The sequence below is a fragment of the Canis lupus genome, chromosome 14 (genome assembly GCF_011100685.1).
Source record: "Canis lupus familiaris isolate Mischka breed German Shepherd chromosome 14, alternate assembly UU_Cfam_GSD_1.0, whole genome shotgun sequence".
Classification (NCBI taxonomy): Eukaryota; Metazoa; Chordata; class Mammalia; order Carnivora; family Canidae; genus Canis; species Canis lupus.
The window spans coordinates 51,557,554-51,571,406 of NC_049235.1; the positions used below are offsets into that span (position 1 = coordinate 51,557,554).

At 43.6% G+C, this 13,853-nt stretch overlaps 1 protein-coding gene across 3 annotated transcripts in view; it reads right to left on the reverse strand.

The window, feature by feature from the left end:
* Positions 1 to 8,276: 8,276 nt before the first annotated feature.
* The window catches only part of DOCK4 (dedicator of cytokinesis 4), a 409,941-nt gene continuing 404,364 nt past the window's right edge, over positions 8,277 to 13,853 (reverse strand). For 2 of the 3 annotated variants that reach the window (XM_038557375.1, XM_038557374.1), the window contains exon 52: positions 10,426 to 10,866. In XM_038557375.1, the coding sequence (XP_038413303.1) occupies positions 10,426 to 10,866 (441 nt within the window). Of the gene's footprint in view, positions 10,867 to 13,853 lie in introns of all 3 variants that reach the window. The other variant, XM_038557373.1, reaches the window with a different exon arrangement.

Genomic DNA, 13,853 nt, shown 5'->3' on the forward strand with positions numbered 1-13,853 from the left:
TCCCAGGACCCTGAGATCATGACCTGAGCCAAAGGCAGTTGCTTAACTGACTGAGCCACCCAGGCGCCCCATCAAAGCACCGTCTTGCTGTTTCCAGTCTGTTGTTCTGGGTCTCCTGCTCCTCTCCCCAAGCCCTTGGCCTCCTCTCCTAACACTCATCCTTTTCTTTCTCTGATTCTTCCTCCTGCCCCCCTCCTCCTTTGACCCCATGGAGCTGTGTGACTCCGTCGTGAGCCAACCTCTTTTTCTTACCTCTTGGCTCTGTTTCTCCAAACTCTGTTATGTTACATCCCCACAGGTCCTAATTATAGTCCATTCCCAGCATCCCCAGAGCTACTAAGGGAGGAAGCTGACTATGCCTTGGGGTGGAAGGATGTTCCCCCCCCCTTTCCAACCCCATTCAGCTCTGAGAAGATGAGCAAAGTTCACCAGATCCATGCCTGAGGCTGCTCCTGCTTCTCCTCCCCGAAAATTTTCTCACTTCTAGAAAATAACTCTGAGTTGGTTGTTCCTTGGCCCTCTTATCTTTTTTGGTAAATTATGAGTAATTATTTTAAAAGTTGAAACATTAAAAATAAACACAAATCGTCATCCATAACTTCACTACTGAAAACAACTTTTATCAGTTTGGTGTGTTGCTTGAAAGTATGTGCTTAAAAAAAATGTTCTGTCGGTGAGAATGTAAATTGGGGCAGCCACTGGAAAACAGTATGGAGCCTCCTCAAAAAAAGGAAAAATAGGAATGCCATACAATCTGGTAATTCCATTACTGGGTATCTACTCAAAAATAGTAATTATGAAAAGATATATGTACCCCTGTGTTCACTGCTGCATTATTTATAACAGCCAAGATATGGAAGTAACCTAGATGTCCACCAAAGATGAATGGTTAAGAAGATGTGCTAGCTACACACCGTGTACCATTAGCCATAAAAAGGAATGTGCTCTCACCATTTGTGACCATATGGATTGACTCAGAGGATATTCTATGTGAAATAAGTCAGACAGAGATACATGCCATCTGGTTTTACTTACATATGGGCTCTAAAAAAGCAAAAAAGAAACAAAATCCATAACTACGTAGAATAAATTGATGGTTGCCAGAGGAGAGGAGTGTGGGGCGGATGGGCAAGCAGGAGTGAAGGGGAAAGGAAGATACGGGCGTCTAGTTATGGAATGGATAAGTTATGAAGATCAAAGGGACAGCATAGGGAATATAATCAACAGTATTGTGTTATATGGGAACGCGGTGGCTGAACTTGTGGTGACCACAGCACAACATATGCAGATACGGAGCCACCGTGTTGTATACCTGAAACTAAGGTAACATTGTCAACTGTTTCAATGTATTTTTAACTATATTTCAACTTAAGAAAAATTCCTGTAATCATAGTGTGCATATAAAGTCTTTTTGCATTTCATGCACTATTAGGGTTTCCTCTTTATTACCAGACTTCAAAAATATTTTAAAAGGTAGTGTGTACCATTCCATTGATTGGCTGTGTTCTATTTTATGCGACCATCTCTATACCAATATTTCTATGTCTTGATATTTTTGCCTGTTGCTTCTCCATATGCATGTCCCATTTTGAAATATTTTTTTAGTATAGATTTCCAGTAATGAAGTTATGGCTCAAAGGACATGACCATTTTTTAGACTCTTGATCCATATTAACAAATTGTATTTGAAAAGGTTATCCTAATTTAGTGCCACCAGCTGTATCAATGGATACAGCTTTTACCGATTCTTCTCAGAATTGAGTGCTATCATTTTATACATATAGCTAATTTCATCAGCAACAAATGTTACTTTGTTTTATTTTTCTTGGATTAGTGGTTTTTTTTAATTTCCCATGTTTACCCGTCATCTTTTATAAATTACCTATTTATTTGCCTGTTACCATATTTTCTCCCTTCCTTTCTGATCTCTGTGCCTTTTTTTTTTTTAAGATTTTATTTATTTACCCATGAGAGATATATAGAGAGGCAGAGACATAGGCAGAGGGAGAAGCAGGCTTCCTGTGGAGAGCCTGATGCGGGACTTGATCCCAGGACCCTGGGATCATGACCTGAGCCAAAGGCTGGCACTCAACCACTGAGCCACCCAGGCGCCCTGATTCTCATGCCTCTTAACAGTGTCCTTGTTATTAGTTTTAAAAATCTGCATGTATGAATTCTTTATAAAGATATTAACATTGTCAGACTTAGTGCAAATGGTTTTTTGTCTGTTCTTTTGTCTTAGCTGTATTTTTCTTTGACTTACTTAAGTTTTGAAATTTAACACTGTGAAGTCGGTCAACTTTTTGTATATCCTTGGGCTTAGAAAGTTGCCTTACCAAAGGGAATAAAAAAAATGAGAAAGACAGAAAATGAAAGTTATCCTGCTGTCTGGGTTGGTATTCAGTTATCTCTATTCTGGGGTTTCAGACTCAGGCACTTTCAGATCGCTGTGATAGATAGGGTCAAAGGTCACCACCAGATTCCCTCTCACTTCCTTAGGGTAAGGAAGGGTTTCTGATAAGAGTTCAGAGGAGGGAGGGAAGTAAGATGGGATTAGCTCCTGGATGGGAAGCTTGACTCTGATGAGGAGACCATCTCTTCCTCTGGGTTGGGAATGAGGATTTGTGTAGGTTGTAGGTGTTCAGGCAAGAATTTGAACGTGAGTGGAAGGACAATGAGTGTCACAGGAGATCCTCTTCCACCAAATTTCTTGCCTCTAGGCCTGAAGCCCACATAACACTCACTGTGTATCTGTTTTTTTCCCCGTGGAAGGAACTAACCTGGGACTCCTGGCTATTGTTGGCAAGCACGTTACACCCAGACCTATGTGTGCTTCTACCAGAATGAGAAGTCACGTCCCTGACACAAAAGGAACCTGTAAACCGGTAAACCTTGCAGTGTCCTTTCGGAATCCTGTCTCAAAATTGTTGCTGCAGGGTGCCTGGTGCTGCTACTAAAGAACAAAGAGGATCTTGTGCTTTAAACCTGCTGCAAATGACTTAAGGAGTGTGATTGAAGTGAGCTTGTGTTCCTGCCAATCACTTCCACTCCTGGAGGACTTTCACCTGGGTCCAGAGACCAATCCCCCCCTTCACTTCCAGCGACCTGCCTGCGTCCCGTCTCTATTCCTTTAGGTAGACACCTGGTGGTAAACTCCAGGCAGGCTTCTCAAAGAGTGTTAGCTCCTAATCAGCAATGTCATAGAAAAGAGAAGAAAAAAAATAAGTCGGGGAACATGAAACCAGCATGATGGTATCTGAATGTTGTAGAATTCTTTTTTTTTTTTCAGTCTCTTAAAAATGTCTCACAGTTATATATGCATATAGTTCTACAAAACCACGTGAAAGGCGTCCCCGACGGTATTTCTGTCCCTAGCCATTTTTAATTCCCCAGAGACCAGTATTTCCACTTTAAAAGTTATTTCTCAATGTTTGCCCTGATATCTCTAAGTAAAAAAGTATCTTAAGTTGCTATCTTTTGACGGTCTTTAAATTTCAAGCATTTTCTATTACGGGGATCAAGGGCAGGCTGCCTAAACTATGCTACTCTGGCCTGTTGATTACCTTAAATAAAACTTATTTATAGACAGTCCGTGTGAGAAGGACAGTCAGACCCTCCTCTGTCCCCCTGAAAGCTGCAAATAAATCTCCTATGTGAAAGGTCAAGAGACCTCCTGATCACCAAAGATAGCAAATTTAGAGCCAAGAAGGCGGTATAAACAACCCTTGTTACTTTTTATTAATTTACTCCCCTAGTCCAAGTTCTGCTTAGAATTCCTTACCAACTGAAGCTCCCAAAGTTAAGTTTTCTTGGTCCTGAGGTCAATTCCTCACAGATTTATTGTCTCTTGGTCTAAAAGATGTAAAAGCTGCCTGCATTGGTCATTTCTTTTGGTCTCAGTTGCACAAATCCATGTAATAAAACTTCGGTTTATTTTCTCCTGTTAATCTATCACAATGCAAATTTAATTCTTAGCCCAGCTAGAAGAACCCTGGACCAAGGAAAAGTTCTTCCTGTCTTCCACTTGACATAGCAGGATAAACTTCCACTGGATATTGGCTCTGATGATTTCGTAGCTTTGAGATCGTGGGACATAGGACACAAAACCAGCAGAAGGTAAGACGACTTTTTTTTTTTTTAAGATTTTATGTATATATTCATGAGAGACACACACAGAGAGGCAGAGACACAGGCAGAGGGAGAAGCAGGCTCCCCGTGGTGAACCCGATGTGGGACTCGATCCCAGGACCCCGGGACCACCCTGAACCGAAGGCAAACACTCAACCACTGAGCCAGCCAGGCACCCCGAAGGTAAGACTTCTTAAGTCAGCCTCCCCAAATCCCTGTCTTATAGGGTCAGATGGAGCAAGAGAGGTGAGATTTTTGTTCCTTCTAAATTTAGTAGATTAAGTACCAGAATAATTCCTGGGGCTTAAGGACTCTTGGTAAAAATATGGTACTCTGGGGTTACTGATCCATTTCCTCCCAGAGATGGCCTTTGTTTCTCCTTGCCTGTCTTTTATGCCATTTGTCACTACAAAACAAAGCAAAACGAAACTCACCATTGGGCAGAATGCAGGCATGGATCCTATAAGCTGACTGTTCAGACTGGCTTCCCAGATAGGGGAATTCAAAGATTGTCAGACCACCGTCTACTTTGACAAGCTTTGTTGTGGGTGATTGTGCATATGACGTCAAGGCTATTGCTATGGGACACATTGAAAGCTAAAGCTACAGAGCTGGTGGGCATGGGGGACGGGGTGGGGGGGGCACTTAGAAGTTGTTAGAGCACTCACCGCCTAACCCAGAGGCCCTCGTGTTAGGATAAGTTGGTCACGGAATGGGTTATTTTGACACTAGGTCACCCGGAAACCTCAAAAAGTTCTGTGCAATGAAATACACTACAAAACATACCATCTCCAACCCTGTGGCACACCCCTTCTAGGTATTAGCGTGTTTCCAAGAGATCCAAGGCTGAGCTAAAACTGTTAATGTGCACATTAAGAAAAATTGGATGAGATTTTTGCTTTTGTCTTGTTCTGTCAAAGAGCTTGACTTTGGGACCAGTGAGGATACTCCACATGGTCTTGACCATTCAGCGGGCGCACTTCCCTGGATGCACCTTGGGTGCCACATGGAATGGGGATCGGAGACATGTAGTAATAAGCAGCACTCTTTGTCCAGCCCTGCCAGCCCTCAGGAATCTGTTAACCAAGGTCCTTTGTGGGCTAGGAGCTATTATCTCAACCTTTGTTGCTTGTTAGGACTGGCACGTCCCATTCCAGTAGAGCCTGCCTGGACAGGTCTCCCATGTTCTTATCACTTGTGCAACCACGGCCTTTACTCTCATACCACTTTTGGGAATAAACTTTTGGATAATAGAGAAAATGATTTTTTAATTCTTACCCCAGCTAGAACAGAATCTTGGACTCAAGAAAATTTCTTCCTCTCCTTCACCATTGACATCCCTTTATAGAAGATGAGAATTTATTCTCCACACATACAATTCCTTCCTTACCTTCATCCTTCCAGTCTAATTACATTATAATTTGGGATTAGATCAATATATGTTTAACTTTTCTGTGGCTATGTAAATATTATATGTAGCTGACCCCCACAGTGTACTATAATTACATTTACTTTTATACAATTTTTTTTTATTCTCTGGAGTTGACTTCATTTTTTTTTTTTTTCTACTTGAATAGCTTGCTAGAAACCCATCTCCTCCACCCCCTGACCCCTCCACCCGTCCACCCACATACAAAGTAAGAACTTACTCTTTGGTAACTAAGTTCAAACACAACAGACTTTTTATCAGCCTCATCTTCATGGAGACAGTTGACTCAGCAGACTGTGGCATTTACCACAGCTGTTCAGGTCGCCGTCCTCGCTTCCAGGTTTTTGATTCCTTCACGGATTGTGAATGACAGGGGTAAACTCTGGATAAGTGAGGTTGTATTTGTGTACAGAATGCTAAGGCTTTTCTAGTAAGGATCTTCCTAGCAATTTCTTCTCTGGGATGAAGTATTTTCAGTAGGTGCCATGTGAATATTAGCATTAGCTCGTTTCTTTTCTGTCTTCTTATCGCTCCTTTTCATTTCCTTTGTAAAGACATCAATTTCCTTAGCACAAGATTCTGTAAAAGACTTATGAACATTTTCTCAAATTTTGGGTAAGGCAGCAATGTTTTCTTCCCACATAGCACAAAATACTGCATCAATATCCAATCACGGAAAGATATTGCTGGTGGCATTAAAATTGGTACAACACTTTTGGGAACAAATTTGCCAATACGCAAAAGAACTATAAAAATCCTCATTCCTCTGCCTCTGCAATTTCAGTGTAGGAATACTTTGTAAGGAAATAACAATCCAAAACCTGGACAAAGCTGCATGTAAGAAGAGTCAAAGTGGTGGTGTTTGTAGGAGCCAGAGGTTGGAAACAATATAATGTCAATTAACAAGGGAATGGCTCAATGAATTATGGAATATATTACTTTGCCTTTACTTATGTTATATGCAAATAGTATAAAATAATTTGTCTAGGTTTACTGTGACTATAACTATATAAAATGTATACATTGAGAACTGAAACTATCTCATACAGCTGTAGTCTACATGACTATGACTCCATATTCCAATGTTCATTAGCATCAAGTTTACGAGGACTCTCTTGGTGAGGCAAATAACTTTATTGTTCATAACAGGAACTTTTCAATCGATCCTATCAAATCAGCAACAGAAAGCATCAACTGACAGTTCCTATCCTAGCACTTTCTGAACCCCTAAGCCCAAAATTCTGATCTTGTTATTTCCATCAAACCTGAACAATCCTATCATGATGTTTACCCAATCTTCAACAATGCCTGCTCACTGAAAGTCCCACCTTAAACAAAACTTCAAAATTCCAGCAAAATCTGATCTTGCCCTTCCCTCCCTGAGACCCAAAGAAAGCTCTATTGAGGTTGTGGTGCTCTCCCCACTGGCAATGAGTTGGCCCTGTATTAACTGGTTATGTTGGTGATTCTTGGGGAACCACACTCAACAATGTAGAAAAACTATGCAATAAATATACGCAGAAAAAATGAAAGGAATGTGTAAAAATAGTAATAGGGGATTGGAATTTGGTCAAATTTTCAAGGCTTTTTAAATAGTATTCTTATGTAATGAGGGCAAGGCTTATTTCAATCAATAACTAAGAATTCATTTGTTACAGCCACGTTTTAATATGTAAAGATCAAATAAAGGCAAAGCTGTGCAACTTGTTATTCTCTTTGTTGTGTTTTGTGGAACAATCAATAACCATCCAGAGAGAAGACTACTTCGGTAGGAAGCAGAGCTATTCATATTGTAATTATGCTTGTAGAATCGAAATACTTATGGGCTCTGTTGTAATGAAAATGATCCAAAAATGCTCTAAAATCACTTAGTTAATGTTGAGAAACAATCAGGAGGACATGACTATGGCCTTTAAATGGGTTTTGGTATTTAATGGGATGGAGGCTTTAGACAATGGCTTGCTTAGCACTGAGTCACATAAATGTTGTAAACCTAACACAGAATAGATGCATCTCACAACATTAAACGCCAGGTTCTATTAACAGAAATCTTATAGTCGATGGGTTTTGCAGTGTTTGTCAAATAGGTTTTCTATCTTTTTATGAAAATCAGGAAGAAAAGCTGGCCCGTGGATAGAATTTGTCACAGCTGGCACCAGCAGCTATTCCTTTGCATGGTTGGCAGTTACCGGTCTTGTGTCAAGTTTTTCAATGTAAACAAACCTGGATGGTTTTAGCTTTCTTTTGAGAGAAAGAGACAGTGTGAGCACAGCAGCAGCAACGGGGCAGGGAATATGTGTGGGGGTGGGTAAGAAGGGGCGGAGGAAGGAGGGAGAATCCCAAGCAGGCTCCACGCCCAGCATGGGCCAGCACGAGCCAGGCAGGGAGCTAGATCTCAGAACGCTGAGCTGATGACCTGAGCTGAAACCAAGAGTTGGCACCCCCCCATGCCTTGACTTTTGAAAATGGCTCTGGTTAGGTTAATTAATAGTCTCCCGCCCAGGTAAATCTTGCTTCTCTACTGGTAGTGACCAATACCATTACTTTTTCAACTTTCTTTTCCTCTAAAGCATAAATAAGCTTTGCAGGCGGAAGAAGTACATCAACCAAGGCAAGACAACAACAAAACAGATCTATCAACAAAGGTTATGACCAAGAGATACACACAGCTTTTGTTTTGGGCGAAGACACACTGATAACAGGAATAAAGACAGTTAAATTAAGATTAATCAGGTAATTTTATTAAATATTTACCATTCAGCAGCAACCAACATGAACATCTGAGCTAAGAGTCTTTTGAAATGTTCTGCTATATAGCTGCTTCAGAAATACACGCACGTGATAAATTGAACTGTTCATTGCCAAAAAACTTCTTTAAAAAATGGCTTCAAGAGCAGATAACACTGATTTATACAGTGCCCAAGCACTAGTCAACGATCTATTAAATTACAAAGGAAAAGGAAATCAAAGAAGCTTTGTTACCTTATGCATGTCAACTTATTTAAATGGAAGGCTTTACTGCTTAAAGCAACAGGAATATGGAGCTTCCTATGTATGTGTGTGTGTAGATAGTTTTAAGAATGTGATTACAAACACAAAGTGTTATCATCAAAAGCAAAAGCTAGTTCCAGAAATTTCTGACTGCAAAACTTGCAAGATACAAAGCTAAAATTCGTATGTTCCTTTTCTCCATTATGAATACTTTCACTAAACATAAATATTTTAACATATATTAATCTTTCTGACATTCAAAATTGTAAAGTCAATAATGGCAGAATTATTGTTAAAAGCACATATGTACAAATATTCTTTTCCATACATAAAGTATTTGGCATAATTATAACAATCATACTGCATCCACGACTGTTTGCTTTTATTTTTACTTTTTTTTTTTTACACATAATGGTATCTCTTATTAAAATTAACCAGTTATGTACAAAAATACTTGAACATTTATTATAGAAAACCTCTATAACCAGCCTCAACAGCATATACCTGCTGAATGGTTTCATTAAGAGAATATAAAAAAGTGGTCACTGCCTTCCAGGTAAGCTATCAACAAAAACAAACACGGTTAAACTAAAATGAGCTTCCCAACAAAAGAGGGAAAATATTTAACAGTATGATTTAAAATACAGTCATATTTATCGTCAATTGAGTGTTATAAACAGTCAGTAAAAGAAAAAGACATAGATACAAAATCCATTACTACATACAAGGTGCTTTTTTCACACTCCTGCAACTGGGGCCTTAGCATCCCTACCCAGCTCTGAGACGCTGTGCAGCAATACCCAAGCCAGAGGGGTCTGCGGCCATCTCCCCCTTCAACAAGAAGTGGGATCCGCTACGAAGGCAAGCTCCGCTAGGAGCCTGGGGAGTTGTGAAGACTTTTCCACTCAGTGCAGGACTGAAAGTTAATGCCCTTGCCTTCTGAAAGTCCTTTTGCCATTTAATCATGCTAATCTATTTTCTCCAAGGTTTTTTTCTTCATTTACGCTATTGATTTAATACTGTCCTGTATCGATTCCTGAATTCTCGTTAATGGGACACATTAATTTGTGCCTATTTAACACGTGAACATCTGCTCTTCTTCAATGACAAAGGCTGCGGAGGAAACTATCAAGTACGGAAGCACAAGATTCAAGTAAACATTTATCCCGGGCTCCTCTGCTTAATCGAGCCGACTGCGACTCCGACAGTCAACTGTACCTCGAGAAGAACTACAGTAGATGCCCTGGTGTCGGGGCACTAAGGGACCCACCAAGCAATTCACAGAGCAGAGGCTTAAGAAAGCAGACAAGGGGTCGAATGTCAAAAGCAACCTCCAAGAATTAGTTTTTGTTTCAAGAACAAAATCACCTGCAGCCCTCTTCCTTGCAACTGCTTAAGTGCATGGCCTAGCGAAGGCCGCCTGAACTGGGAACTCGGGGTGGGCACCCACGGGCCCACGAGAAGCCTCCCATTAGCAGGGCCACCACGTTAGGCTGTGCGCGGCCTTTGCTTTTGCAGGGGACCAAGTGCAAGGTCACAAGGACACGACAACTGCACGCGCCCTGTGGTTCGGCGACAGCCTCCTGGTGTGGACGTGCAACTGGATTATAAAAAGAAATAAAAAGTGTGTGTGTGGGGGGGGGGGGGGGCGGGGGTGAACATAAAAAGATCCAAAAGAAGTCTTTAACGCTCTTTACCACTTTCAGAGGGGAGACACCTAAGGAAAGTCAGCCCCAGGCCACGGACCATCCGGCGTTTGAGATCAGTGACTTTTTTTTTAATATTGTGCAACGTGTTAATAAGCAGGTTTTAATTCCGCCGGCTGAGGGAGCCAGCGGAGAGGGTCCGGGGCGCCCGCCCGCAGCGCCCGCCGCGGCTCACAGCTGGGACACCTTGCGGGGCAGCGGCCGGGGCCGGGGGCCGGGCTCGGTCCTGCGCGGCCCGTTCTCGGGGGGCCCGGGCCGCGGTGCGGGCGGCTTGGGGGGCAGCGCGGGCGGCTCGACCGTGGCCGCCACCGCCACCGCCACCGGGATGGACAGGCTGTGCGGCAGCGGCCCGGGCCGCCGCAGGGTCCGCTCGTACACGCTGTAGGGCGGCGGCGTCCGGCTCTCCCGGCGGCCCGGCTCCTCCGCGCCCGGCCCCGCCGCCTGCGCCGGCCCCTCGGGCGCCTGGCTCTCGAAGCCCGAGGTCTCCGACGTGCTGCACCGGCTCAGGGAGGAGATGCCGCTGCTGTAGCTGCCCGACAGCACCGGGGAGTGGGAGGTCAGGCCCGGGGACTGGTACTCCACCGGGGAGGGCGTGAACCCCTGCCCGGAGCCCTGCTGCGGGGAAGAAGACGGGGTGGTGAGGGCGGGCGGGGTGGGAAGCGCCCCCCCCCAGCCCCCTCCCCGGCCCCGACGGCGCCAGAGCTCCAAGGACGCCTTGAGGGTGGCCCTCGCGCTCTCTCGCGCCCTCGGATGGGGTCCTCGGAGGAAGCAATGTGGGTGCAGAGGCGCCGCAGGTGCGCTGAGGCAGCGGCCGTCTGCAGGCCAAGGAGGGGCCCCCCCGCGCCAAACCAGGGGGCGGCCACCCTGACTTTGGCCCCCGTAGCCTCCGGGGCCTGGAGGAGATGCGGCTCTGCTGTTCGGGGGCCTGGCTAGGGCGGCCTGCTGCCAACACCCACACTCGGGTGAGACCGCGGCATCCCCAGCACGAAGCACTTGCCGCGCATTGTCCACCTCCCTGCCCACTTTCCTCCTCCCCATCCTCCGGGCAGAAAGAGGCTAAAAGTAAGCAGATGGAGAACTCAGAGATATAGAATTAGTCCCATGACTCGAAAGACATGGAACTGGCCAACACCAGAGAGCGCTGGCAGTGCCATTCTCCCCTTTCTGGCTCAGCAAGGGTGGGGCGGTGCTGGAGCCTGGAGCAGGGCACGGGGGCTGGGTGCCAGAGGCACCAGAGGCCTGCCTTCCAGGTCTCTCGCTCCCCAGACCCCCGAGCTGAAGCAGCTGCACACCGGCAGCTCTCAGGCTCTGCTCTGAAATAAGACTTGTTTCATCCGGAGTAGTTTCTCAAGACCTGACTCAGTTGCTTTTTTTTTTTTTTTTTTTTTAAAGAGGAAGATTTCTCCTAAACCCCAGATTTTTGGCCTTGGATAAATAACTATTAGTTCTAGCAACAATGGCTCGCTTTCTCTTAATGGAGATAATCTTTTGAAACCGAGCGGGAGCTTTTCCTTGGTGACGGGGCATGAATTCTTCAGGATACCATAGTCTTCATGCGGGGTTCTACAAGCTTCCTTGGCTCATTTATGGTAGCTGTCCACTCCTCTGGCATCTGAATCTGCTACTTCCCTAACTGGTGTCCGATGGAAATGGGGGCCTAGGTGATGCTCTGTGAAAGGACGGTTCTACCGGGGAAATGCGTAGTACTCAAGTCCTCCTTGACTGCATTCAAAGGGTAGGAGCACGTTAAAGTCTTACAATAAAGAAAATGAAAGGACTTTGCAGCCCAGGGTTGTCTAAACGTATCTGACCACAGATCAGTTTTTTTGTTTATCACATCATGGTACGTGATAAACGTTAATCAAAAACTAATGTTCTAAGCCAACCGCACCTTGGTCTCTCTTTTTAAACAAAATGCTGGGAGACACAAAGTCATTTAGCAGGAGCTTAAAATTAAGTGTTGCCAATGACGAGATCCAAATTCAATGCTGGTCACTGTCGACAGTTAGACAGCAAGGTTAAAACAAGGCAGGTAAGCTGAGTCTCCCCCCCCCTCCCCCCCAGGATGGACTCCATCATTTAATTGCTGAAAAAACTAAGTCAAGGCAACCTAACTGCATTCTAGGCATAGCGAAACTCGTAACCTGGTAGCAGTGTGCCCTCTAATGTAACGCAGGAGTCACAACAGAAACACTCCATTCATTTTCTCTCCAAACCCCATTTGTAAAGCTATGGCCGTGAGCTACACCTGGCTAGGGAGACCAGCAGCAGCTCTGCGGAGAGAAAGTAGATGCTACCTTGCTAATAAACAGGACTGTTGGGTCACCACTTGAGTATTTTCATCCTTCAGTTCTTTTTTACAGAATCAATCTCTAAGACTTACCATCTTATCACTACTCTGCAAAATCAAGTTGGAAAATGCAGATGTTAATTGCATAGCAATACGTGGGAGCTCCTCGCGGGTAAGGCTAAATGTAAGATGTGGAAACATCATGATGCTTCCTCTCCCATCACATCAAAGTGATGGTCCGTGGCTTCCAGAGTGAAGGCAGTCACGTGCACTTTATGATTAACAGCTGCATTGCAGAATGACAAAAAAACCCAGCAAATAATTTGCTCTCTCCAGCGAATTTCTACATCAGAAATGTTGGCAATGCAAATGAAATCACACTTCTTTGCAATTTTCTCCATTTGGGGGCTTTTGTTTTCCAGATTCTCAGTTTCTATCAGCAACTATCCTTAGCAACACAGATGCACTGGATCACGACCTGCCCCTAAGTGTTTTTAGAAGCTAATTTGTCTTTTTCTTTCACATTAGCTAGAAATACCTCCCTAATAAAAAGGACACAGAGCATGTACATCCTCAGTCACTCAGATCCAAAATCATTCTTTTAACACTTCAACTTCATATTTGCCTCTGGTGCAGTAGCTCTGAACACCAATGTCTACTGGTATTGACAATCCTTGCAGCCAGTCTGATTCAATTTGGATAGAGACTAAATATTATTCTTTACCTTCATGAGGGATTTTGTATGTTTAGAGATGTTAAATAGCCTACATTTATATATCAATTTAAACATCTCACCTTTAAAGCTCTTCAGTTTGTTGCCTAGAAATTTTTTATTCATTTTACTATCTTGTTTTTCACTGTCAAGTATATAACTCTAATGTAAATGAAAACCTTGGTATGAAATATTAAAGGAGAACAAGTTGGTTTTGACTTTGCCACAATGGGTGAGGCTGACAGAAGCAAAAAGAAACAGGAGACCATTTACTAGGCTTGATTACTGAGTTTTTCAATTCTTTTCTTTCACTCCTTTCTTTCTTTTCTACCTTCCTACCTACCTTCCTTCCTTTTTTTTCTTTTATGTCCCTGAAGCCAGTAAGACCAGACTGAAACATCCTAAGAAATACAGTGTATTTCCTTGTAAATACTTGTTTCCTAATTTAGTGTATACACAGACTCTAGCCTGTATATTCTCGTTGCCACCATTTGGGGAATGAGGCTAATAACCTGAACACAAATGACTCCATTTGTGGAGGCGGCCTCCTGAAAGGAAAGCCTAGTGTCTTCTTACCAATCTTCCTCCGTCCCTTGC